Genomic DNA, 14385 nt, shown 5'->3' on the forward strand with positions numbered 1-14385 from the left:
TGATAAAGTGAAACTCAGCAAATACTTTACAAGATAAGGAATGCTGATGTAGCATTTTAGCTCTTGAAAAATAGTTACCTTTTAATATAGACAGTTATGTGGATGATGATCCAAGACCTCTGACATACATGATCAATTTGAGTGTTCAGATGTGATTTTTTTTTTTAAGTAAGCACACAGCAACTATAAAGGACTTAAATCCTCTGTAAAATCTGATCCTTAGGCTCTGAATCTAGGTCTGCTTTTTATCCTGCGATGATAATATACATGCACTTATACTGAAAACATTTTGATTAATGTGCCTCAAGCTCATTTCTTACAGATAACCGAGTTGGGATGAGAGTCTCTGGGGCTCATATCAGTGTCTTTCAGTTATTACACAAGAGTAATGTGCGCTCTCGCGCTCCCTCTCGTGCTCTCGCTCTCTCTCTCTCTCACTATCACACTCCAAGGCTAGTCACATGATAAAATTCTAATCTGACTGCAAATGTCGTTAGTATAATTATATAATGAAACAATAATGCTATTCTTATTTATTCATTTTTTGTTAAATTAATCTCATTAGATTATTAGATTAAACAAATCTCCATGAATATTGAACACTTGCCATAAACTCTAATAACCTGCAATGAGATGCAGATTTATTCTACTGTTATGATGGTCTGCACAGGAAGAGGATGGGGTAGATGTAAGGATGTAGTTGCCTAAAATCTTTTTTGTCTGAAATCTTTGTCTGGACCAAATGTCCCAACAAGTATAGGAATTTCGCACAGTTTTGACCTTGTGGGGACATTTTTAAGCAAAAAATGAGCTTTTGTTTGTGTGTTTTTTGGTTGGGGGTGGGTGGTTGGGGGTTAGATTTAGGTGTAGCACAGAATTAATAATTATGTCAATATATGGTCCTCACAAGTATAATAAGACAAAATTGTGTGTGTGTGTGTGTGTGTGTGTGTGTGTGTGTGTGTGTGTGTGTGTCAGGTTCACACAGGCTTTAATGTAGCACAGGCTTTAATATGGCCAGCTGATCTCATCTGCAGCATGACGCACAGCAGGGACTAGCAGCACTGCCATGTAAAATTCATACACTGATTTCACACAGAGCAGTGACCAGAACATACACACACACACACACACACACACACACACACACACACACACACACATACACACTTGAATTATTCAGTGCAGATGTAAGCACTCATCTGCAAGCGACATACAGCAAGCTGAAAGAAAACATGAACCAGGGAGACATGAACTACAGAAAATGTCTGTGCAAGTCCATAAGGGTCACACACACACACACAGACACACACACACGGGTTCTACCAGAGGAAATACCTAGAGGTTCTCACCTGCTACTCAGCTAAAAATAGCTGAGTTTTCTGAAAACCAAGGAGCCGTTGCAGAGACCTGGCAGCTCCAGATATTGATTTGCTAAAGCTCTGCATCGCACATAGCTGTACTGCTGTTGGACTCAAGTCCAAAGATCACTTAGTAATTACTTTATACACACTGCACAAACTCCTGATACCAGAGTCGCAACTTTGGCCTTCAGCGGCGATCCAAACCTGTAGTCACAGCTAAGCTTGTTATGAAGTAGAACCAAGCTACAATATTCTTAGTGTGAATACTTCCACATGCTCTTAATACACCTGTGTATCATTATGCAGACATTTTAGGCCCTGAGTTAAAGGCTATCCCATTACAGATGTAAATAAACATCATCTTTTAGCTAACAGGAATAGATTGTGCCAAAAGTCAATTCTGTGCTTAAATCTAGTTAGATCACATAACACAATCAGTCAGGTCATTTAGGTAAGCTGCTGGGTACCATCACTTAGCAGTCTGTAGAAAGCTATTTACAATTTATTTTTTTTAAAAAGCAGACCGATCGCAATATACAAAATAAAACAAAACAAAAAATAAAAGTTGTGTTTTGATCTAAGCCATGAGCCTAGCAGAGTACCATGAATACCATGTCGTATGCCACAAATTCCATCTATCTTCCATCCTGCTTATCCTACAGAGGGTCACGGGGAGCCTGGAGCCTCTCCCAGGGAACTTGGGGCACAAGGCAGGGGACACCCGGGACAGGGTGCCAACTAATCGTCCATGCCGTCCATGTCTGGGAGTCAAGAGAGCAGATCTGGCTGTGCTCTCTGACTACATACACCTATATGTACACCTTCTCTCTTCCTGTATTCACTCAGTCTCAACTGAGGTTGCAAAAAAGCTCAGATTTCATTCCCCTGAAATCGCACTACATATAAACCTGAGGGCTACTTGGCAAACCACATTAAACCACCTCCTCCTTTCACCTCCATTCTTTTATAACATGACACCTGTGGAGTGCTTCAACAAGCCCAAACAACCCACACCATTTACACGTCACACTCAGACATTTAAAAAGCAGTGCGCCTCCACGGTATCATTAGTAGCCCACCTACTGTTAGGGCAGAACAGACCCCAGGTAAGTGTAACCCACAGCTCAACACAATTACTCCTCTCTGGTGAGAGGCGTTCATGCCAAACAAGTTGTAGTTAGACAAAGCCACAAACCTACATAAGCAGAGTGGGCCCTGCTCTTCAATAAAACAGCTAGGGGAGTGGGCTGGAATATATACAGTAGTTATACAACAGTTAGCTCTAGTCCACTAATTTGACTGGACAAGAGGCGTTCCAAGAGTGCTTATATTTAGTATAACAGCACTCTTGCTTGTGTGTTATACGGTCAAAGGTCGCTGTAGATGTATTTCCGGGACAACAGCCAAAAATGATGAAGAAAAAAAAATCAGGGTTTGACCAAATTAATTTGTCAAAATTAGAAATCCCACTAGTGAATTCCTCACACAGACAATATCAGGCTTTGAACAACTTTCTGGATGGCTACACGCCATAGCAAAACAGACATAAGTCTAATCAAGTCACTTTGTAGAAACATGCTCACACCACTGTACAGATGGTAATTAATTAATCAGGGATTATTTCCACACCAATGTTAGCATGAACAGTTAACACGTGAGTGAAGAGATGATGATAATGAGGCATGTCTAAATGCTGTGAATGATTTTTACCTCAGATGATGAGACAGCGATTGATGTGGATGATGCTGATAACCAAAGTGATAACTCAGTTTCCATTGTAAATCTGCAAGAACATTTTGTTCCCGAAGTAGATTAAGTAGGTGGGGTGTCTTTCAACCGTAACAAATGTTTTGCACCAGCATAGCCCAAGATCAACTGAGAAATCTATTCAAAGCAATACTGACATATGCTATAAAGTGGCCTTAAGAGAATAAACACAGCCATGCCACAAGTACAAATCCAGCTGAGAGGCCCAAAGAGGCCAATGCGTTCAAACCTCGCTCATTCAGCTTTTTTGGAAAAGCCCTTTAAAGCTGGATTGACTATTTTCATTCTTACCTGCATCTCATTATCTCTATACTTGGATGCGCTCTTGCTGCCTTGCTGGCTTTTCCGTCGCAGTTTCTTCAGCTCCGCCTGGCACTTCTCCAGACTTTCTCCTTTGCTCCGGTGCTCCATCTGGTATTTTTTCAAAGCGGCCTGAGGGACAAAACCACAACGACCTTTTTGATAAAAGGTTAAGGTCCTAACAAACCTTTTGTGTATGCACAATAAAAAATAACAGCTATGTCTCTGACCCCTCTCATCCTGCTCTCACACTTTTTCAAACACTTCCGACAAGGGTGAGATACTGATTGCAAACCACGATAATAAAAACCTCCAGACATAGACGCAGTTTCTTCCCCTGAGCTGTAGCCCTGCTCAATAACGTATTGGACAAACATCATTTACACAAATCAGTGCACTGCGGAAATATATATTTTATTTTATTCTAGTATTCACCCTTTCCTTGTACCAGTTTAATTCTACTTTATTCTATTTAGTCTTTGTTAAAGGAGAAACTTTGAAGTCAAATTCTTTCTAAGTGAAGTGTTACTTGGCTGGTAAGATTATTTCTGACACTAAATTGAGTAACTTTTTAAAATAATTTTAGTGCAAACAGCATAGGGTTTTCTCTGATGTGATTTTTTTTAGGAAGTGCTTAAAGTCCCTCTGAAGTGCCTTGAAATGCGTAGCATTATTTGACGTTTTGACGTAATTTCCACTGAAGCAGGAAGTCAGGGATGGACATATCAATTGGCTCCTCCCTCTTTTTAAATACTGTAGAAAATACTGTTTACTGTAGCTTACCTCACAGCCAGGAAACTTACAACTGTCGGGGGCAGGACACTTTTGATTCTAGAGAGCATTTGATTGGACAGAAAATCTGATGAAAAGCTGAAGTGCAGAATGATGTCATCAAAATTGTTAATCCATATTGGTGGTACAGAGAGACTGTACATTTTGAATGCATGAATCTTCTAAATGAGAATTTGGTCATTGTTTTGGAGCACACTAGCTTATAGATGACCTTAAGACTAATATATTCATACTAAAAGTCACAAAACTTTTTTTTTTTTTCAAATTTTGATTTCATGAAGACTTTAAAGCCTAGTACTCAAATCAAAAGAAAAAGAAATGTGTTTAAATGTCACAGTGACTAACATAGTTTAGTCTAGTGCTAGTTTTAACCAAATGTTCAGAATGTGAAAGTGCATTTATGGTTTTATGCGCTTTATGGAAAGCTTACTTGCTCACCTTTGCCCACTTTCTATCACCCAAAAACTCCTTGCTTCAGACAGCATTTGTGTTTTAGATGTGGCTCTTTGTCTCCTTTGCTCTCCACCTGCAGAGCTTTCTGCCACTTCTCACTGAATCCTGACATTCTCTTTATTTTCTTTATTTAGTGTCAGTGCCATGAAAATGTATTAAAGCAAGGTTAAATATTTTCATTATACACCATTATGTATTGATCAGTGATTCGTTGCCAAGGTTTAGGGTCAGATGTGCACAAGAACTGGGGTCAGAATTTTGCTGTAATACTATAAGTCCTTAAGACTTCAGTAAAGATGCCTCAGGCACCGTTTTACGTTCATTTAGACTCTGCTATACTAAGAGATTATCACACAAAACATAAGGGTTTTAATAAGGGGAAAGAATCAGAAATGTAAATCTCTGCAGACTTGTTCAAATTCCCAGAAGTACCCTTTTCGATTCGATGCAATACAAGAAATCATAATTCTGCCTCCATTACTGAATGTTAGACAAACGTTGATGGGAAAAGTGTAGAGCAGTTTTCCTTTGAGATATGCTTTATGAAGATGTTTATGCACTGCTTAATAAGCTCTTATAGTGTTTATTTATGAGCAGTTTTTTTTCCCTGTGTGGTGTAAATTGGGCTTTAAATTTGGACTGTGAATATTTGATTAAATACTTGTAATTTAGGAGATCCAGGAGAATACCACGGAAAACTAATCCTGAGCAATGGAGAATAAACTGTAAATGCATTAGTCTCTCTTTAACTATCAACAGAATCCCTGAATGCAGTCTCCTTGCTGAGAAATGCTCAAGAGGGCTGTTACACTAACACGCAGACTGCCATTAAGTGCGCTGCACATTATAATACTCATATAATACACAGCCTTATTAATCAGTTTGCTGAAAATAAAGTTTGTGTTACATTGTGAAAGCACACACCAGATATGAAATAATTCAGGGTGAATTCAGAAGTAAGAGAACATCATTAAATCCAACATACTAGGATATATAATTATAAGCAAGTGGTAAAAAAAATAAAAAATAAAAAAGAAGTGTGGAAAATATGTTTTGTTTCTAAAAGCTATATAAATAACTGAAGTGTGAGAAAGTTCACTGCAACTTTGGAATTAGTTTGAACAAATTTAAGAAGAATATTAATTCAACAGCATCTCTGAGTGTGGATTCGTTACCTACATTTAAGTAGCGTGCATCCAGCTCGACCTTCTTCTCCAGTTCTGTCAGGAGCTCATTGTGGAAGGATTTCAGCTAAGAGACAAAAGCATGCAGTACATATATGAGGTAATGGCATTGCTACCTCTCTCTCTCTCTCTTGTCTGACACACAAATGGATAACCAAAAAAAAATAAGGGAATTTCAACATTAAGTCTACAAAGCTGCTACAACAGCTTCAGTGCTCCTTGGCAGAGATTCTACACATCTCTGGAACTGTACTGGAAGGATGAACATCATTCTTCCAAAAGATATTCACTCCGTTGGTATTTTGATCATGATGGTGAAGAGAGCTACAAGTCTAACATGTGCTAATTATCTTAGCATATAATTTACATCATTTTCATCCTCATCAAACCATTCAGTGAGCCCTGTGGATGGGGCAGAGTCACTCTGGAAGAGACCACTCCCATAAGGACAGAAATGTTTCATCAAAGGATAACTGTGATACAGAGAACTTTGTATTGATTTGTAGTGACTCTTCACTCTAAGGGGATAAGTGAATCCACCCATACTGGCTAGATAAATAAATAGCCCCCAAAGCCTAACAGAGCCACTGGTTTTCCTTTAATTCCTCACCTGTCTGTGTACATCTAGACTCACGGACTATTTTAGCAGGTAAACCTTCCATATTTTTAACCTTCCATAGACTTTGTAGTTAGAGCTACTATAGCCCATGTGCTGCTTTTCACAATTTCTAAGTCCTTGTTTATCCTGTCCATCAATGAGAAAAGGACTAAAACTGACCCAATATATTTTGGGTATTGGCTCATTCCCAGCACAGCAGTGACACAGTCATGGAACTGAGTCTAGTGCTGGAAATACAGTTTAAACACCTACAATTGGTTAGCATCATTCTAGGAAAAATGAACAGACATCCTTCTTGCCAGACTTGGAGAGCATCATCAGAATTCACACTCATGATCTTCTCACCTAGGCATCTATACTCAAGCTTAAAATGCTTGTTTATGCAGACAGCCACTCAAGCACCACTCAATCTAAGCTTCAATACTAAACTCCAACCATATCAGCTGGGCTTAGCTACATCAGCAGCTACTTTACAGCGATAAGGCCAGCTCTATGAGAATGCAGATATAACACAGCTGGTAAAAGCACACACTTTGAGAAGGTTTAACCTGAGTAAAAGGTATGTCAGAGTCCTGCAGGATCTCCTCTTTCTCAATGTTATCCTTTTAGTTAAGGATGAAACAGAGTATGGTGTTTGTTTACCCTGTGTCAGCACGTGACACTGAGCAGGAAAGCCCCCAATATCTTTTAGCCTCAGGGTGGATAATGCTATAGACAGGCACCATTGTTCAGGTGACATTTTGAGTCGGCACACCCTTTCTTTCGCCACTGCTGAGCCAAATGAAAGCCTCCAGATAAGGTCAAAATAAAAGAATAGGAATTAGAACTATTTGGGGTATTTAATGGTGTTTACTTCACAGTGCAGTTGAATGCTTGAATCTGATCAGACGTCAGAAGTTGTAGTTCTGGATGCAAGGCAAATTACAGTACACATTTCTATTAATAATATTAACAACTTGATATAACCATGTTCTCAGTGAAGACATGCTTATTTAGCATTTTTGTAAGGAGTCTCTAATGCAAGTTTTCCATCTCGAAAATTTCTTCAGATTTCTCTGTAAAATTATTTTGTCACTTAAAAATCATTTCTTGCTACTATAACTACTATGGAAGTCATAACAGGAACTTGTTTCACTGACTTTCCATGACATTAAATGTAATGATAAATGGATAAAAAGTGCAATGTGTTCATCAATAAACAACAACAAAATGTTCATGTCTGCAAATTTCTGTGGCATATAAGGAGTAAAACACTTTGTGGCATACTGTTATTGGAAATTAGTCAACTTTGGGGTCACATACTACCCTTTTGTTGATTATTTTCCCATAACAGCATGCCCAATAATGTTTTATTTCTTAGGCAAATACTACTACTACTACTACTACTACTACTACTACTAATAATAATAATAATATGCTTTTATTCCATACACCGCTCATGTCAAAAGAAATTACTTTTCACAATGATACACACCATGTCTTCCAACTGCATCTGAATCTGTCTGTGGACTTCAGCCATCTGAAAGAGTACATCCCCTATGAGAGAGAGAAAGAGAGGGAGAGGGAGAGAGGGAGAGAGAGAGAGAGAGAGAGAGAGAGAGAGAGAGAGAGAGAGAGAGAGAGAGAATATGTTAAAGCCCTAAATATGTTACACATCCTGTACTATCTACATGCAGTAAAATCATGTGGGTCCACATAAACAATATAAGCTGTGTGACACAAATATAAAAAGAGAGACGAGAAAAGGAGGTAGAGAGAGACTGATTGATGAAGAAAATATAGATGAAAAATAAAAGACAGACAGCAGTGAACAGGTCTTTCATTAAGCACATACCAGATAATGAAATCAGAACATATATGAAAATCACAGCAACAAAAGCTTATTGCAGTAGCTGGAATAAATAAACAAAGCAGGTGCAGCACATTAATAATCACCAGCACATTGCATAATGTGATCATTAGTCATAAAGCAACACAGCTATATGACAACAATTCATGCAGCCAGGAGGTGTGTGGTCTCGGTGTGTGAGGTATGCAGGGTACCTACACGCAGCTTCTTCTGATTATCCAGCGCATTGTAAAACAGAAAGAACAAAAGAGCTGGTTTGAGGAAAAAAAAACAGAAGAACAGTACAGCAGTACACCTGGGGACACTATGAAGGAGATAAAATATTTCCCAGGGAGAATACAACAGACACACTGAATACCGACACGCATCTCCCCAGCCTGTTTCCCTCATAAATACAGCCAAACCTGCATTAATATGGACCAGAGAGGGATCCAACACAGATATTGTCTCCTTCTACAACTGCTCTTTTCAAACCATTACACATCCAGGAAAATCACAATAAAGCTGATGTGACTGATTTCAAATTTGGAAATACATGTGCAAGATCTCGAGGTTAGCGATTGTGATTTGGTTATGATTTGCAGGCATACCGTTTCTGACAACTTTATTAATATATAATCAAATTTCATATCAGATTAATGACATGATCAAAAAAACATATATGCGAGGTGGTCAGGGAAAACCCATCATCACGTGCCAAAGTGGCTGAATTCATGCAAACTTCCAAAGAGGGAAAAAAATAATTGTCTGTCAAAAAAAAAGTATAAATATGAGGTAACACATAGGCCAAATTCCCTGAGTCATTCATAACAATGGGATAGACCAAGGAATATAGCTGTGATGTGCAGCAAAAGGTTGTTGAGCTTCACAAAATGGGAAGCGGCTATAAGAAAATACTACAAACATTGAAAACGTCCATTTCCACCATCAGGGTAATAATTAAGAAGTTCCAGTCAACTGGAAATGTCATGAATCAACCTGGAATTGGACGTGTGTTTATATTGTCTCAACACACTGTGAAGAGGATGGTTCGAGTGGCCAAAAAATTTCCAGGGATCACAGCTGGAGAGCTGCAGAAGTTGTGTCTTGGGGTCAGAAAGTCTCCAAAACTACAATCCGAAGTCACCTACATCACCACAAGTTGTTTGGAAGGGTTTCAAGAAAAAAACCTCTACTCTCATCCAAAAACAAATTCAAGTGTCTTCAGTTTTCCAGACATACAAAACCCATGGAAAACTTGTGGGGTGAACTGAAGAGGAGAGCCCACCAGTGTGGACCTTGAAATGTGAAGGATCTGGAGAGATTCTGTATGGAGGAATGGTCTCAGATCCCTTTCCATGTATTGTCCAACTTCATCAGGCATTATAGGAGAAGACTCAGAGCTGTTATCTTGGCAAAGGGAGGTAGCACAAAGTATTGACTAAAAGGGTGCCAATAATTGTTGCACACCTATATTTAACAAAGACGATTTTTTGTATAAACCTGTGGTTTGTTTGCAATTGTTTGATATCCATGAGAGCAGATTATTTTTGTGAATTATTTTGAACAAAAGATCAAAAGTTTAAACAATAAACACAATTTTTCACAGCCTTCTTTAATTGTCGCGCTTGCTTCTTATTTTTCCAGCAAAACCCAGCAGCCTTCATTATGTTTTTTGTCTGAAAAGTGGTCTCTTACATAATATGTTATTTTCTTTACAGATATATAAATATTTTATTTTGCAACATTTAATCTGTAACATTTAATTTTGTTCTAGAAAACTAATGCTCGGAAATTTTAAAAGGTTTTATACTGGCTTGATAATGTGGAAGTCATCAAACAAAGTTTAGAAATATATAACAAAGTTTGTACACAAAAAAACCAGGGTGCATAAGACTTTTTCACAGTACTGTGTATATATATATAAATATATATATATATATATATATATATATATATATATATATATATATATATATATATATATATATATATTAACCTAGAACAAACTTTAACACCTTGGCTTTATGAAACAGTAAATATATGTCACCAAAACAACATGGAAATGGTTTTATTCAATGAACGTTCACTGTAATCTTGTCATTAAGGCTGTTTTCCTGCAAAGATCATATTGTGTAAGGAATCAGTATAACATATTTGCTCAGCCTGAAGATGTCTTGCTAGCTAAGTGTGAATGTCAGGCTTTGATCAAGTTGTTGGATGGCTACATGACATAGACATTAATCAATTCAGTGTGGAATTAAATATCGGCTATTAAAATGCCTGTGATGCTCCTGTACCAAAGTCAGAACGCAATATTTAAATGCACCCAGATTTTTAAAATGCTAGAACTTCACTTGTGGTTGAAAAACATGCAAAAGAGAAAAATATTTCGGCTCATGGCCTGTAGTTTTCAGAACTACTGTATATATAAAGGAAAATGTCAATGTCACCGTGTGACGGGTTTTCCCAGTCCACCACACATATACACTCTTTGGATATACGTGTTACTTTGGATGGTTAACAAATCCAGTTTTCTAAATTAGTTCTACTTCCTGAAAAGGAATCTCCTCTGTTATATGGTTCTACATAGAACCATTAAGAGTTCTACCAAAGGGACATCTGAGGACCTTTTTTCTAAGCGTGTATGCCTAAATCTTGAGAGATTGAGAACCTTTAAAAATACAGTAATACATATTAAATTAACATACATATGAATATTAATAAAATCAGTTGAAGTTGCACTAATCCAGTTGTAACATATTTGATTCAGCACCCGTGACTAACTACGTTGAATATCACTGGGGAGAATGTATAGGATCGTGATCATGTCATCATGTTAGAGAAATGGCATTAAGCAGCGTTGAGCTATCTTCCCGAGGTGATATTCTGATCCCTGTCTGAGTCTGTATTAACCAGGTTTTGGCCAGTCCAACACTATTTTGTTAAGAAACAGCCATTAGTACGCACACCATGTTCCTTACACGACAAGGTGCTCACATACATGGCCACTGATGGTTTACATGCACAAACACACTTACACACACATACACACCCATTCACACTAATGCACAACATGAACATTGGCTTCATATCTCTCTACCTCCAGTTCCAGATTGAGTCACAGTGTTCGGTGTTACTTGCCTGTGTGTTTGTGGGGCGGAGAGGGGGGTGTATGGGTGTGGGTGTGGGTGTAGGTGTATGTGTATGTGTGTTGTCTGAGTCCTAATGCAGTGGATACGTCACACAGCAATGTAGATCAATGCACTTCTACCTACTGCCATCTGTTTGGTCCATTTCCAAACCGCTTTGTCAAACAGATCAATGAGACAGCCGTGCTACTGACTAATGTAAAAAATAAGAGTAGGTTGAGATGCTCAGAGTTGTACACTCACACACCTTTCTATCGGCCATCCTCTATCTATTTGCTCAGGTCTCCTAACAGACACAATAATAGGAGGTTTGGACTAAGGTCTAGATCTTTCTGAATATTGTGTACACAGTGGGTTTCATAAAGGATGACCCTATGTGTCCTTTCATTATTTACACCAGGTCAAATCCTGTTCTCAGCCTCATTGTACTATCAGCTCTCATCTAATCAGCTCTAAAGCTCAGAATAAATCTTAGGCAGTGTGTGCGTGTGTGTGTGTGTGTGTGTGTGTGTGTGTGTGTGTGTGTGTGTGTGTGTGTGTGTTATTCGCAGATGAAGTACAGCGGAGCTTAGTGTTCATCACTGGCTATGAAAAACAGCTTATGTATTCAATTCACAACAAAAAATTTTAAAGGTTTTTTTAGTCATCTGCCTCACACACATATTATAGAATGGATACATTTAAATTCCTGTAAGGCATGCAACTTATGTCTATTAACGTATTTATTAATAAAGTATGGTAATAATACTGATTAAACCAACATATGCTGTTTATTTACTGACATTGTTATATATATGGGAATTTATTTTTTTTGTTTGTTTAAAAAACAAAAACAAAACATAAACAAAGCAGAGTGTTGCTCTGTTGCCACTGGTAGGGCAAAAGCACTGGACGAAAAGCCACTTATGTATTTCTGAACTTATGGAAGTGAGAATGTACAAGTTTTGAGAGCTCTTTCAATTATATCTAGCTCTTTCTGCAGTAAACGTTTTATCAGGGCCGCACTGGATCCAGAGCCGATCCTGCTAACACTAAGGTAGGAATACACCCTGCTTTCAAACATAGGGGCAAATTAGAGCAACTACAGGTATGTTTTTAGGAAGTTGGAGGAAATTAGATTATGTAGAGGCAACCCACATGGACAGGAAAACATGTGACACAACACATAGACAGGAAGCTGAACTCAGGATGACCCTAAAACTGGGATTCATATGTCTGAGTCATGAATTATTATTGTAGAGTTGTAGACATTTTGACTGTTGTGTATTAAGAACTACAAAGCAAATACAAGTGATACAGTAATGTCATTATGTGACCATTCTTCAAATCCATCTTTGTCCTATACACAATCAGGTGGTGCCTAAAATGGCATGCCATTAGGAGCAAGTTTTTTTTATCTGTCTCCTAACTCTGATCACAATAACAACAAAGCCGAATTTAGATCAGTTAACAAATGAGGTACGCCAATTCAATTGAGCATTATATTGTTCCCCAAAGGGTATCGATCACCTCGTGGACCTCTGAGACTCAAGCTAACCAATTGGATTAAGGCTAATACAAATCACCAAATTGGCTGAAGCTGGAAGAGACTTTATCATCATGTGTGTTTGTGACTTACTGTGCTCATGAGTACCATCATTCCTAGAGTTTGTGCTGGTGGAGAGGAGATTAAAGGCTTTCAAGTTTAATTCTCTATTTCAACCTCTCCGCCCCCGGTTAACCACACACACACGCGCACACACCAAAATCAGAGGGACAGAAGATATGCAACCTTGTGTACCTTTGTCCATTGACCTTGCCCTGGCTGCCTTCATCTCCAAAGCAGCACACTCCAATATCCTGTTTTTAGTCAGCACCATGCTTGATCTAATTCCACTCCACCTGCTCCTCCTTCCCTCCATCCACTTGCGCTCTAATCCGCTTACTGATAATCAGCACTGATCACACAGCAGAGGCTTATGGGGCCTTCAGCATATTGTTATTTGGGCTTAAAGGGTTGGAGCAATTAAAATCTGAGCAATTAAAGCCAATAGCGGTGGCCAGGCTTTGAGCCAGGGATAAATGGCTGCAGGTCCTTTGTTCTGCAGCGAAGGAATGTGGACTGTACTTCTTTGGAGGCCTGCAAGAGGCCGTCGAAAAGAATTCCGCTATTCAAAATGCCTGTCCCTTGTACAGAGCTTGTAAGTATTTGTGAAGAAAGAAAAAGACCCAATAAAAGGGACGTGAACCAGGCTTAACCAGAAATAACAAGAGTGGTCCAGTTCTGGAGTTCTCAAACATTTTTTCAGCCAGGGACCTCTTTAACTGTGAAAACATTCCATGGACCACATATATAATACAATTATAATAACTTTGAGAATAGTGGTAAGTTCCACTACAGTTATAAACTGAAAAATGATCGAGCCCTTGTCTATGCTTCATGGACGCCACTGTAGTTCAGCTGTCTTCCAAAGATTCATTTATTTTTGTTCACTTGCTAAACATGGCTAAAGATCCAGCAAACTGGCAAAAACCAAACTCTATAGTTTAAGGACTCATTAAGTCACATAAGATAATCAGTGTTCAAAAGTTTCTCCATTGGTCTGATAAAATCTATGAACAGAAATGAATCCATGGAGCAACGTCTAACCGGTAAGATTACAAGTAACTGGAATGTTTTTTTATTATTATTATTATTATTATTATTATTATTATTATTATTATGTACACCATCCCCCCCCCCCCCAACGTAGCCACTGAAAAATCCAATACATCCACTTTTCCCCATCACACAACAGCTACTAACCCAAGAGAATGAAGGCTAATGCTAGTGTTCTATGCTAACAGACACTCATGTGATGGGCTGGTATGGCTTTCATACAAAGAGACACCATTCTCAAAGTCTAAGATTTAAACATCCTTAAAATAGAACAAACTCTCAGACAGT

General features: G+C 38.4%; 1 protein-coding gene across 2 annotated transcripts in view; it reads right to left on the minus strand.

The window, feature by feature from the left end:
- baiap2b (BAR/IMD domain containing adaptor protein 2b) overlaps positions 1-14385 on the minus strand; it is a 63738-nt gene that overhangs the window by 21148 nt on the left and 28205 nt on the right. For both annotated transcript variants that reach the window (XM_053639268.1, XM_053639267.1), the window contains exons 4-6: positions 7954-8015; positions 5856-5927; positions 3423-3563 (exon numbers count right to left, since the gene is read on the minus strand). In XM_053639268.1, the coding sequence (XP_053495243.1) occupies positions 3423-3563; positions 5856-5927; positions 7954-8015 (275 nt within the window). The remainder of the gene's footprint in view (positions 1-3422; positions 3564-5855; positions 5928-7953; positions 8016-14385) is intronic.

The sequence above is a fragment of the Ictalurus furcatus genome, chromosome 13 (assembly GCF_023375685.1).
Source record: "Ictalurus furcatus strain D&B chromosome 13, Billie_1.0, whole genome shotgun sequence".
Lineage (NCBI taxonomy): Eukaryota > Metazoa > Chordata > Actinopteri > Siluriformes > Ictaluridae > Ictalurus > Ictalurus furcatus.